At 33.6% G+C, this 14,207-nt stretch overlaps 2 protein-coding genes across 2 annotated transcripts; one reads left to right on the top strand and one right to left on the bottom strand.

The window, feature by feature from the left end:
- Window positions 1-2,158: 2,158 nt before the first annotated feature.
- Window positions 2,159-3,996, top strand: LOC143579670 (uncharacterized). Its single transcript, XM_077062913.1, has 4 exons — window positions 2,159-2,265; window positions 2,893-2,965; window positions 3,403-3,458; window positions 3,840-3,996. The coding sequence occupies exons 1-4, from the start codon at window positions 2,195-2,197 to the stop codon at window positions 3,946-3,948; spliced, it is 309 nt and encodes a 102-aa protein (XP_076919028.1). The 5' UTR covers window positions 2,159-2,194; the 3' UTR covers window positions 3,949-3,996.
- Window positions 3,997-4,762: 766 nt separating this feature from the next.
- On the bottom strand, window positions 4,763-7,791 carry LOC143579662 (protein ABIL3-like). Its single transcript, XM_077062907.1, has 9 exons — window positions 7,665-7,791; window positions 7,504-7,586; window positions 7,000-7,150; window positions 6,739-6,838; window positions 6,461-6,553; window positions 5,574-5,619; window positions 5,411-5,496; window positions 5,167-5,309; window positions 4,763-5,083 (listed from the first exon to the last, which is right to left on the bottom strand). Exons 1-9 carry the CDS (start codon window positions 7,767-7,769, stop codon window positions 4,916-4,918), a joined length of 975 nt encoding a protein of 324 aa, XP_076919022.1. The 5' UTR covers window positions 7,770-7,791; the 3' UTR covers window positions 4,763-4,915.
- Between the last annotated feature and the right edge of the window lie 6,416 nt (window positions 7,792-14,207).

Below are 14,207 nucleotides of genomic sequence, written 5' to 3'. Positions count from 1 at the left end.
ACCCTGACGTGGAAAACAAGTAATCAATGAAAGCACTTGTGTATCAAGCTTTGCCAATTGCGTGATTCCGTACAAAGCCACCGAGAAAAATACTAGCATCTCCATGGAGTTACGACCAAGAGAAAGAGAGAGGAAATACATATAGGAATTGAGATTGTTATATGAAAGAAATCTAGCAGGACATGTGCGAATTTACTGGGACGTCCTTCTAAAACTTGGATGAAAATCAAACTCGATATATGGATTTTAAGTCTATTAGAGTTTATAAAATATAAGAATATATATATATATATATATATATATATATATATATATATATAAAATTTTAAAAAATTACGTGTATTCAAAAATTTTCAAAATTAGTATCCTAATACAAAACTCTGGATATCCTAAATTACTAAATATAAATATAATAATAAAATTAGTAATTAGCAATAGTTGTCTCTTAAAAAAAACCCAAAACCCTAGGTCGTTTCAACAACAGAACCAAGGCACTCTGTCGTCTGAAACAAAAGGCTGCTCTGCTCGTTATTGATTATCGCTGGCTGGTAAGATATATAATTTACTAATTCTCTGTGCTGTGCTAGCTAGGATAGGATTTAGGGCACGCACACAGTCCTCAACGGTAGTTTAAAAAACAATTTTTTTTTGTCGGTTTTCGTGTTTCGTTATCCCTGAACAAAAAATAATGTTACCCCTGAACAAAAATAAGCCCAATCAATTTAATAATTAAACCCAACAAATTGACAAATACAACAAGCCTCAAAACAAAAAACCCAAATAATACAATAATAATAATAATAAAACAACAGGCCACGCACTGTAGGTCTGTAGCAGCCAAAGCAGTTCAGTCACCCAGTGTAGCCAGACCCAGACCAGCTGACCAGGCGACCAGCCACCACCGCCACCAGTCCGCCTCCGTCGCCGCCCGCCAGTCCACCGCCACCGCCCATTAGTCCGCGGTCCGCCACTACGCCACCTCTCCATCTTCGATTCTTCCCGGTAAGAACTAAGATTTATTGTATATTTGTATTTAGGGATTTAGCCATTTAGGATTATGTTTAAATTGGAATTAATTTGGGATTTAGGGTTTATGTTTAAATTGGAATTGATTAGATATTTAGGGTTATGTTTAAATTTGAACTAATTAGGGATTTAGCTTTTAGTTTTATTTGTAATTTGGAATTGATATTAGGCTTTTGGTTCAAATTTTGTTTAGGGAACTTTGAAGATGAGTATACAACATCTTATTAGCAACCTTTTAAACGTTAAAATAAAGAAAACGATGACATTGGTTCATCACCAAGTTTATTTGTTGAGTAAACTTTAAAACTACTCATTAATAATATATGTTTGATCTGATCGAAAGATATCAATAAAATCATTGTATTATTAAGTTAATAAGTTTAAATAATTCTACAATATCGTTAAGCAAACAAGTTTAGGTTATTTTGATGCACCCATTATAAACCAACTTGTTTTGATCCTCTATTTTGAATGGGTTAACCGGGCACCGGTACGCTTGTAACACGAAGCCGAGCCCGGGACGCGCCAAACGCGTAACCATACACATGCATGAGCAAAATGCGTAATCAGGCCCTGTAAATGCGAAACCGTAAAATTTTTTTTTTCTTAATGCACGGTTAAAAAAAAATTTTACGCTACCCCTGCAATTAGCTTCTAGATCCGCCACTGCACGCACATAAACATAAATTGTTCGATCAAATGCCACGCTTGTGAACTTCCAATAAAGTACTCAAAGTATAAACAACAACAACAACAACAACAACAACAGGATGTTTTTGCACGAGTTGCAGCGTTATATTCCTTCACTGATATTTGTAATGTTGTTTATTTTCTGATTTTAATTAGTCTTATTTCCTTTATAAAAAACTCTTTCTTTCTTTCTTTCTTTCTTTCTTTCTTTGTGATACATTTCAATAAGCATAAACAACTCAACTGTATCTCTTGGTTAACGAGTTTAGTGACTCGTTTCTCCCAATGTTTGCAAACGCTCAAACTCGTATGTACTATACTTTTTAGAACACCTGTTGTTACTCGTATCTGACTTGATTTTAGAACACGTGTGCACATATGACCTATTTATTTGCTTTTGTATATAGGAGAGTTTGTGATTTTACTTTGATAACTCAAATCTTTTTCTTGTTTCTGTTAATGAAAGTGTGTGTTAAGGATGGATGTTGTGACTTCTGCCGTTGAAACAAATGCCCCTGAAAAGAATCTTTCTCCGTGGGAGTTCAGCTGGTCAGTTTTTCTTTGATGATTTACTTGTGAATTTGGTTATTTGTGTTGTTTTATATTAAACTAAAACGAGTCAAATAAAAATAGTTTGGTCAAACTTAAAACTTGTCAAACGTGGTTGAAAGGCGCCTGGAATCTACTTTTAGTGGACACAACCTTCTAATTGTTTTATTCAAAGTTTCAAACATTTGATTAAAGGGAGTTGGGAGGTGATTTGTGCAGCACCAGTTACTTTAGACTTTATAACTTTTCACCAGTTAAACTCTTTGATTTTTTGGAGGGGAAATGGTCATCAAATTTAGCGGTGTATGGCAAAATAGGTGGTTTACAAATCACCTCTCTTAATTTATTATGATTATAGTCTTGTTTCTGTAATGATAAATTCGTAATTAATGCATTGATCGCGTATAAGTTTCTTACGAAAATAGCAAATTACTGTTGTGTATTGGCCTGTTTTAACCATACTAATAATGGCCTGCCACCCAAGTCTCCCTTCTTGCCACCTCTAAAAATTAGACTGTGGGTCTAATTTTAGGATATGTATTTTGGTACCACAATATTTGGTTTAAGACAAGCATGGGACACATGTGCTTCTTTATTCATTCCTGTTATATGGTTTTTGGTCTGCAGTGATTTGGAAGTAGATTACAAATCTGATGAAATTGCTTCCATCGTATATTCTACAATGGCGGTTGACAAGGAGGTACCGCTTTATGATTATGATTATCATTTTCTTTTGTTATTTCTAGTTCCAGGTTTAAAGTCATCTAAAGTGTATTTTTTTAATGCATGAAACCTCCTAAGTAATTAAATTTTATGTTTTATCTCAAAAACAGAAAACAGTTCAAAACAAAGTAATTAGTTGAATAGGAAGTGGGTTAAAAGTCGCCCAAAGTGTGTTTTTAAGGCATGAAACCTTCAAAATTATTTAGTTAAAAAAACTGGATCATTATCAACATAATATAGTTTTTTTCTAATCACACTGGCGATCAATTAAAAATATGTTGGCAAAAAACCTACCGGTCACAAGTTGACCTGAAACATACAAATATTGCCAGATTTTGACCTGTTACCTGTCCTGTTCGTTGTACCATGTTTACCCTTCTCGTGTTTTTACTATTTTGGTTTTCTGAATTGCAGCTGCAGCCAGATAAAGTCAGGCGGTCCATGTCTGTCTCAAACGGGAAACTTTCTGTGTGAGTTTATTATTGGTTGTGAGAGAGAACTTGAGGTGGCAAGTTCTACTTTTTTACTTATTAATGGGTCGAAACGGGTCACATTGTAAAAGTTAGTCAAATTGATGATTATTGAATAACATCACTCTCCCAAAGTGTATTTTTTATAAATACAATTTGTATCATTTTAGTCAAATAGTTAGATAAATATTGAATAACATAGGTTTTGTAATCATATTTGACACAATATTCTTGAAAATTGTAAATTACGGACTACAAGTTACCTATTTTGACCATTATTGCCATCTCTAGATAGAGTTATGAGATTATTTTTTCTGAGTTTCAAGAAAATGCATTTACAACTTGGGTGTAGTTTTTAACTTGACAACAATGTTATTGCAGGCGGTTCCAAGCAACTGAAGCTAGATTTCTCCGTGCATCTTACAGCGCGTTTGTGGATGTTCTAACACTAGCTACTAAAACAATTGAGCAATTTGGTACAAGCATGTGACAGCATGATGGCAAGTGTGATCTTCAAAGTCAAAACCATTTGATGTATGTGGAATTTTATGTTAATTTTACGGGCTTAAGATATTGATTTGTGGACACGTGTTCTGTAGATGCATATTTGTTTCTTTACTAGCAGTTACATGTTCTCTTAAAGCATTTAAAGTATGTGGATCTTTGTACTTGTATTAGCTGGTTACATGTTATCATTTCCTCTCAACATTTAGCAGATGCTAGGAATGTAACTGAGCTGAGTACGAGTCTACATAAACATGGTGTTCTGTTTGTCCAAATTATTTTGAAACGCTTATGAGACTTGGTTATGACTCTTTTTTACTTATTTCAAACTAAACTTGAAAACCAGGTGTTGGTTAATAGAAACAAAGAAGATATAAAACGGCTTTTTCATTTTCAGTATTCCTTTTTTGAACTCTTGAGTTATAGTAATAAAATTTGTCCGTTCAGAAAAGAAAAACTAAACTTAAAAAGAATAATTATCAAATAGTAACCATGTTTCATATTTCTTCAATTACATTAGTTAATTTTAACATGCATATATTTTTTTTAAAAGAATATACAATTATGATGTTGATATATATATGCATATATAAACAATCAAGCACTGTATACGCAATCTGGAAACACGCTCTTAAGCTCAAGCTTGTTTAAGATGGAGTCGTTTTAATTCAAGCATTTAGCAAGCCAATCTTGGTTAAAGCTCAACTTGGCTTGTTACACCTGAACTAAAATCATCAAACTATCAAGTTAAAACAAACATTATGAGATTTTCTTCAAGAAGCAAAAGCATGTCATGATAAAATGGTTGAAATTTTCATAATATAATTAAGATAAAAATCATGGAATACACCAACTACATTGATCCATCACTAAATCTACAATTATTCCTTCTAAAATAATCACATCTGCACATACTAATGCAGGTGTTAATAATCATACAACATTTGCAGACCTCAATATTCATCCAAATAAGTGTAAAGCATTTCATCCTTCTTCGTCTTCCGTCTGCTTAGCAACGCTTTCAGAAGCCGTTTAGTTTTGCCTGGAATCTGATCGCCTTCTCTATACATGTCGGGTTTATCATTTCTATTCATCGATACTGATTTCCGAGGCTCTATATGCTGCATATAAATCATCATATATTAGCAAAAGAACATTAAAATGTGCAGTTTGTAGTTTGATTATTGCAGCAATTGCAATTTACCCGTTGTGCAATTGGGGTTGGAGTTGTTGATCGACTGCGATTTGGAGTCGAAGATCTTGAATTTGGTCTCGAGTTTGTAGTTGACCTCGAAAATGATCCACCGTTTAATAGAGGAAATCGACGTGGTGAAACGGGTCTCTTCTCTAAATTGTCAAAATTAAATAAAAATTAGAAATAAACAAAAAAGAAATAAGTTTACACACAAAAAAAAAACAGTTAAGAACTAACATAGTAATATACTAACCAATATCTTTTCTTGTATTTGTGGCAGCAAAGGAAAATGATTCGGGTTGTCGGGAAGTCCGTGAAGGAGATGGAGATCGTGATCTTCTGCAATTTTAAATAATTTATTATTTATCACATTATGATTCTCGTAAGAGTGTGTGATCTGATGATTAAAATTTTACCTGACTAAATTTGTGGGCTTTTCACTTGTGATAGCTTGATTAATTCCTGAATATGCACAAAAAGTTACAAAAAAAAATAAAATTGTAAGACACTGTTACTATAGATGTTGCAGATTCGGCCGGTTTAGTTAAGAAAGGGTCACTTTGGGTTGCCTTTTTCTCAAAGGGGTCAGTAAAAAAAAGTCAACCAAAAGGGGAATGGGTCAAACCGGTTGGGTGTCTTCCAAAGTCAAAATTTCAATGCATGCAAGATACAACCTCCTAAATACTTGAATAGTTCTATTCAAAGGCTTATACTTTATATCATTTATTGTAGTAATAATATTTCTTTGGTAATCATAGATTCATAGTTAACAAATTCTTAACTAATTGAAAAAAAAAATGAACGAAAATTGTTAGTGTGTCAAAAATAAATAATAAATATAATTATAACAATGATAATAATAATAATAATAATAAGAGTGAATTAAACGGATGGTCCCTATGGTTTGGCATAAATTATGGATTCCGTCCCTATGGCTTAAAAATTACAGATATTTGCTTTCATGAGAAATCCCTAGGTCAAATAAAACTACTATTTTACCCTTTTTAAAATTTACGCTTTTAAATCATTTACTATTTTACTCTTTTAAAAAATGCAATCTCTTTTTTTATTAACGGAGAATTTCTTTTAATCCTTGTCGTTTGTGGAACTTGAACCCAAGACCTCCCCCCTCCCAAACCCATGTGTTTAAAACCATGTTTATCACTTTTATTATTATTATTAATAATTTTTTTTATCTTAACATGCTCATTTATCATTAAAATCAAAACGATTAATTTATAATTATTGTTAGTATTATTCTAAATAGTAATAAAATAATAATAATAACAATGTGAATTCTTACCATTCGTACGTCCATGCGAATCATGTTCATCATCCACGATGCATTCTCGATGCATTAATTTAGTATCGGTCCGGCCTTGCACCATCTCCTCAACTGAATATTAATCAGAAAATATCGATCTCTATGAAATATTAATAAAAAAATTAAATATTTCAACTTCATGAAAGTTCTTAACTTAAAATTATATATCTGGATCCCTAACATTCTTTGGCACACTGTTTCTTGATGGGTACTTTAGACGTTAACAAATAGTCAAGTCAAAGCAAATGAATATTTACCTGGCAAGACGTATCGCTTATGGTATTTTGGCGTATTTATCAGCAATGACTGCTGAGAGACGCCTTCATGATCAAAATACCCATGACATGTTCTTAGTCTCTGAAAAGTCAAAATTGACACAAAAATATTGTTTATTTTGACCAAGAAAATGATCTTTTATGTTTGTAATTTCATAATTTGTCAATCTGGGTTATGTTTATCTCAAACGGATCAAATAAAAATATCTAAAAAGGAAACAGTAACGGGTCAAACAGGACTACCTGTTCAATGCATGATACCCGGAGCTCTGTGCCAGAAACTTCTTCAACCTTTTCATCTATTAAACTGTTAACTTTGTAAGAAACAGCACCTAAATGGTCAACCGTGTTGACTAGAGCTTTGATGGCATAATCTTTTAACGTGTCAACCACCCTATCATTCATAAGTAAACTGTATAAATAAGAAGCTTCAATGTTGAACGTGAAGCTTACGCTTTTATACACGTTGACTTTCAAGGTCAAACCAATTACTTTTTACTTTAGAAATTTTTAAAAGACAAACTTTTTTATTCAATAAAATTAGATTAGTATAGAAGTAATAAAATGTTTAGTCGAACTTGACGATTTAAAAATTTTAAACCTTGACAGAAAATTGTTTTGGGCCAATCCGGGCCCATTTTGAACTGTATCAAAACATGCCTGTTATTTTTTCCCCTCTACATATCATATTCAAAATAACATGGATTTCGTTACAAATAGTTTTAACTAGTTTAACAAATTACTCACAATTGCTTTTGGTCATCGTTGGTGTATGATAATTCAAAGTATTCAGCAGCAGAGTACAATTGCTTTCTTAGATTCTTTAAATCCTGAAAACAAACGCACAGAATATAGTTAAACCGGGATTATTAATTTTCAAACAAGAAAAAAAAAGGGCAGAAAAATGCCTTAAGACTGTCGGAAAATAACAAGCTTTGGTGCATAGCTGTCTCATCATAATTGGCTGGTTCTCTTGGAAAAGGCATTGAAGCAGAAGAAGACAATGTCTCCATTATTGGAGTTCTTCAACAAAAACCTAAAATCATCATCATCATCATCATCGTACTCAGTATATCCCACCAATAGCAATGCTATGGTAGGGTCTGAGGAGGGTAAGATGTAGACAGCCTTACCTCTATCCCATAGGGATAGAGAGGCTGCTTTCGGTGAGACCCCCGGCTCGATAGTAGTTTTGAATCAAGCCTTGGACATAAGACACATAACACTCAATCATCGGGACACCGGCTGATTGGTGCATGTGCCCTTGTCTTTCGGCTATCAACGCCACCACATGATGCCTGATTAACCTTCCGCCACTTTTAACGTTATTTTCACGTGATTAGTAAAATAACGTCAAAATTAGTGCAATTTTACTTTTGCCCACCCAAGGGTTCACACATATATACATTATATGTGCGCACCGCAAGCAGGGCGTAACAAAAACCTAAAATAATAATAGATATTAGCATAAATTAGCATTAGTCAAAAAATAAATAAATAAAATAATAATAACAAAAACAAACTTTTAAGTCATATGATGGTGTTTTATAGCTCCTTATGCTAATTTGTGTTATCAACACTTGTAATTCTGGCTTTGTAAAGAATGGATTATGATTGTTATTTTATATATATATTATAAACTACTTATTTTCCTTGTTAGATTATGACTTATGAATGAGACAATTAGGTTCAGTTTTCTTACTAATGAGTAAAAAACTAGGTTAAAAAGAAATTGTGTCAAACAAGTGTAAACTTGCTAAAAAACGTACTATTAATATGTATTGACACCTCCTAAATCATTTATTCAAAAATGAGGTTTTTAATGAAACAACATAATCTTTTTAAATTTTTTTTCGGAGAAAATGAATTTCTGGACAAAAGCCAACATAGTTCGATCGCTACCATAATATTATCATAAGATTCTTGAGTTGGAGACAGAAAGATTAGAATCAAGAGTTGTTGAGTAGAACAAGGAGACAATGAGAATCACTTGATGCCAATATTTGTACTGAATTAATTAATTAAAAGAGAAAATGAAAGAGCAGCTTAGAATATATCTTTTTGATGACTTGAGCTACAGCTTGAGATAAAGAATTCAAGAAAGGTTGTAAAAACTTGACAATGACACTCTAATTCTGGCCATAAAAGCAGATTCCTACACTTTTTCAGGTGTTGGCAAACAATCCTTAAACCAAAAAAGCAACAAAAATGTAAATAAACTCTAACTTGGCTCCTGGAAAAAGGAACAATCAAAAGAACATTTGGCTACACAGACACTACTGACTACACATTCAATCATGAATAACTTTAAAAGAAGCATAAAAAACGTCTTGCGAATACTCAAAAAAAAAAAATGAATATCATTTGGCCCTGCAACTCTGCAAGAACAAATCAACCACATTCTTTTAGGGGTGACCATGATACGAAAATAAGAATCAGGTTTGGATTGGCATATCAAACCCGATTGAAAAGTGTTTGGGCAGACATGTTTAGTTAAACTCACCAACCATCCGATTAACAAGTTTACAACTTGATTATTGCCCGCCAACCTGAATAACGGGTTAGGGTTGGAAACAAAATCTGGGTGGTGTTCGAATCCAATGATTCAACCCACCCCTGGCCTAAATAATCTTTCATATCCCAAATAAATAAAAATTCCACAATTACCCAACTGAAAAAAGCATCATATTTAACACAAAAGCATTTAGTGGTACACCCATAAAGAAACCCAGTTGCAAACAGCAGTAGAATTAGGGCATTGAGCTAACCTGATGGTAAAAATTGAAGCAGCCGCCCGCAACCTCTTCAAGTTCAAGTTGAGTGAGTTATTGAAGACAAATGAAGAAGATTTAGATAATGGGTTATAAAAAGACTTGACTTTGGGGACAAGAATCCATGAAAATAGATAGTAGTGGGTAGAGAGAGAGAATGCAAAGAAATAAAGGGTGAAGAAGATGAAGCAGAAAATGGGGAGTGATGAGGAAGAGGAAGATAGCAGCAATTAGCATAGCACATCTTTTTATTTTTTATATATATATATTTTATGTAATGTAATGTAATAATAATAAAAAGGTGAATTTGGGGATAATAATAATAATGTTATAATATTAGCCCTAACTATAACAAGACTTGGAGTTAACAAGAAACAATGGAATAAGGAAAATATAAGAATATGAACTTTTACTGATGCCTTAAATCTATCAAGATACATGGTATTTATAATATCAAAAGAACTGTTCCATATACTATTGGGAGGAGGGGACAAGAGTTAATAATTGGTGACAATAATGAAAATGTGTCATACACACAAAAGTGTCGGTGTTCATAACACTCCCCCTTGGATGACACCTTTTCAAAACTTCGGGGTCTTGAAATACCGCCTCATTAAAAACCTTGCTAAAGAAAAACCCAATGGGAAAAAGCTTTAGCTAAGGGAAAAAGAGTGCAGTATATAGCTCCCCTCAAATTGCAGGTCGTTACATTGTTCGTACATGGCGCATGCCAATATCATGAACATGTTTCCTGAATGTTGCTGTGGGAAGTGCTTTTGTGAAAAGATCAGCTGAGTTGTTGCTGGACTGGACATATCTCATTTCAACTTGATTGTCTTTAATAAGGTCTCGAGTATACTCAAAGTATCTTGGTGGTATATGCTTTGTTCTGTCACTTTTGATATATCATTCCTTCATTTGCGAGACACAAGCTGCATTATCTTCATAGATAGGAGTTGGAATTCGATCTTTCTCTAGTCCACAAGAAATCAATATGTGTCGTGACATAGATCTTAACCATACACATTCTCTTGAAGCTTCATGCAATGCAATGACTTCAGCATGATTTGAAGATGTTGCAATGAGTGTTTGTTTCTGAGAACGCCATGAAATCGCAGTTCCTCCATTCTTAAATACATATCCAGTTTAAGATTTTGCTTTATGGGGATCATATAAATAACTTGCATCTGCATAACCAACTAACCCTTCTTTTGAATCGTTAGGATAAAATAAACCTAAATCAACAGTTCCTTTTAAATACCGAAAAATATGTTTAATGTCATTCCAATGTCTTTTAGTAAGGGATGAACTGAATCTTGTCAATAAATTAACTGCAAAAGAAATGTCAGGTCTTGTACAGTTAGTAAGATACATAAGTGCTCCAATTGCACTGAGGTATGGTACTTCGGGACCAAGAATCTCTTCATTATCTTCGCAAGGACGAAATGGATCATTGTCAACATTGAGTGATCTAACAACCATCGGTGTGCTTAAAGGATTTGCTTTGTCCATATTGAAACGTTTTAAGAGTTTCTCAGTATAAGTTGACTGATGCACAAGTATCCCATTATGCATATGCTCAATTTATAAACCAAGACAATATTTGGTTTTTCCAAGATCTTTCATTTCGAATTCTTTCTTTAAAAGAGCAATTGCTTCATTAATTTCTTTTTGTGTCCCAATTAAATTTAGATCGTCAACATACACAGCTATGATCACATATCCTGATGTTGTCTTCTTGATGAAGACACATGGACAAATAAGATTATTTGTGTATCATTTGCTTATCAAATAATCACTCAAACGATTGTACCACATCCTTCCAGATTGTTTCAGTCCATACAAGGATCTTTGTAATTTGATGGAATATATTTCCTTAGGCTTTGAGCTTATTGCATCGGGGAGTTTAAATCCTTCGGGAATTTTCATATAGATGTCACTATCTAGTGATCCATACAAGTAAGCTGTGACAACATCCATAAGGCGCATCTCTAAATTTTTAGAGACTGCTAAGCTGATTAAATATCTAAACGTAATAGCATCCATGACAGGAGAATACGTTTCTTCATTGTCAATTCCTGGCCTCTGAGAAAAACCTTGAGCTACAAGTCTTGCTTTATATCTTGTAACTTCATTTTTCTCTTTTCGTTTTCTCACAAAAACCCATTTATATCCTACAGGTTTCATTGACTTTGATGTAATGACAATAGGTCCAAAAACCTTTCGATTGTTTAGTGAGTTTAATTCAGCTTGCATAGCATCTTTTCATTTGTTCCAATCTTGTCGATTTTTACAATCATCTACAGATTTGGTTCAGGGTCATCATTTTCTTCCATGATATCGCTTGCCACAGAATAAGAAAATATATCATCAATATTTTCCATTTCATTTCGATCCCACATTATATGTGATTTACCATAGTTTATTGACAATTCTTTATTGGAATCATTTATTTCTTCCCGAGGAAATGTTATATCATTTATTTTTTCCTGAGGGAAGGTTTTGTCAATCATTCCTTCCTTAGGGTCAGTATCCTTCTCAGAACCCTTTCTTTTTCGAGGATTTTTATCATTTGAACCGATTGGCCTTCCACGTTTTAAATGTTTTTGAGATTCATAAGGTGCATTATTATGGTTTTGCTTGCTTGGAATCTCAACTCGAGCTGGAGCATTAGCAGCTGGTATATGAGCTTTAGTGACCCTGTTTATATCAGTAAATGCATCAGGTAACTGATTTGCAATTTCTTTTAGATGTATTATTTTTTGAACCTCTGTCTCACTTTGTTTTGATCTTGGGTCTAGGTGTAACAATGATGGCACACACCATGATATATCTCTTTCTTGCTTTTTCATTTCTCCCCCTAATATCGGGAACATTGTCTCGTTAAAATGACAATCAGCAAAACGTGCTGTAAATACATCACCTGTTAAAGGTTCAAGGTATCTTATGATGGAAGATGTTTCATATCCAACATATATTCCCAACCTTCTTTGGGGACCCATTTTTGTGCGTTGTGGTGGTGCAATAGGAACATACACAGCACAACCAAAAATTCTAAGATGAGAGATATTTGGCTCATTTCCAGAAACAAGTTGTGTGGGAGAGTATTTATGATTTGCACTTGGTCTCACGCGGATTAATGATCCAGCATGCATAATTGCATGACCCCAAATAGAAACAGGGAGTTTTGTCCTCATTATTAATGGTCTAGCTATTAGCTGTAGGCGTTTGATCAACGACCCAGCTAAGCCATTTTGTGTGTGTACATGAGCAACAGGGTGTTCTACAACAATCCCCACAGACATGCAATAATCATCAAAAGCATGTGATGTAAATTCTCCCGCATTATCAAGCCTTACTCTTTTAATGGTATAATCCGGAAAATGTGCACGTAATTTGATAATTTGAGCAAGAAATTTTGCAAAAGCAACATTACGAGTCGATAATAAAGAGATATTAGACCATCTGCTGGATGTGTCTATTAAGACCATGAAGTATCTAAATGGTCCACATGGTGGATGAATTGGTCCACATATGTCACCTTGAATTCTTTCAAGAAACATTGGTGTTTCTTTATCGACTTTTAATGGCGAAGGCCTTGTAATTAATTTTCCAAGAGAACAAGATGTACATTGAGGCATTTTATCTATTTTGTGGATCTTTTGACCTTTCAGTGGATGCCCATGTGTATTTTCAATGATCCTTTTCATCATTGTGGATCCTGGATGGCCTAATCTGTCATGCCATAAGTTTATGATACCAGAATCGCAACAATTTTCTTTGACTGCCATATGTGCTTGAGGCACATTTATATATGTATAATGCAAACCAGAATGGAGCATTGACAATTTTTCCAATATTTGATCTTTGCTTATGATATGCAAATATTTTTCATTACTAACAGTCCTTGACTGAGTATCATATTCATTATGATATATGTTTCTGAAACTCAACAAATTTCTTGTTGATTTTGGGGAAAATAAAGCATTTTCTATTTTGAGCTTTGTACCATTTGGTAATGCTAAATTAGCTTTTCCCACTCCTTCTATCAAGTTTGTAGGACCTGATATTGTATTGATGATCCCTTTTGTTGGTTTCAGTTTATAAAAATATTTTTTAGATCTAAGTATAGTATGCGTGGCTCCACTATCCGCTATATATATATCTTCTTCATTTGTTTGATCTTGTGCTCCGGTGATTTTCATTTTAAATCTTGAAAAATATTAAGAAAAAAAATAAGTGTATAACGAAGACATATGATATTTTAATAAGAACTTTATTTAATTGAAACACAAGTAGTACATGAAAAGAGGAACTACATAATTAAAGATAATGAGAACACACTTAATAACTGCATCTAATTATAGTAGTCAAACAACTTTGTTTCAAAGTTCTACCCCAAAGTCTTCAACGCTCAGCTCAGCATTGATATTATTAAAGTTATCAACATGGTTCACTTCTTTCTCTTTTCCTTTTAGAGAGGCTTGGTACAGTTCACACAGATGTGGAGCTGTGCGACAAGCCTTTGCCCAGTGGTTTATACTTCCACATCTAAAACATGAAGTGCCATTGTTTTCGGACCTACCAGCTTCATTCCATTTATTTTGGTGGTTGGAATTGGTATTGTGTGGGACATGATAATTATTGGCTCTCTGGTTACGACCACGACCACGAACACGA

This window comes from Bidens hawaiensis, unplaced genomic scaffold, assembly GCF_021521415.1.
Source record: "Bidens hawaiensis isolate Kalapana, Puna unplaced genomic scaffold, B.hawaiensis_p1.1 tig00001463_1, whole genome shotgun sequence".
Classification (NCBI taxonomy): Eukaryota; Viridiplantae; Streptophyta; class Magnoliopsida; order Asterales; family Asteraceae; genus Bidens; species Bidens hawaiensis.
This window is presented reverse-complemented; position numbering and strand designations above follow the sequence as displayed.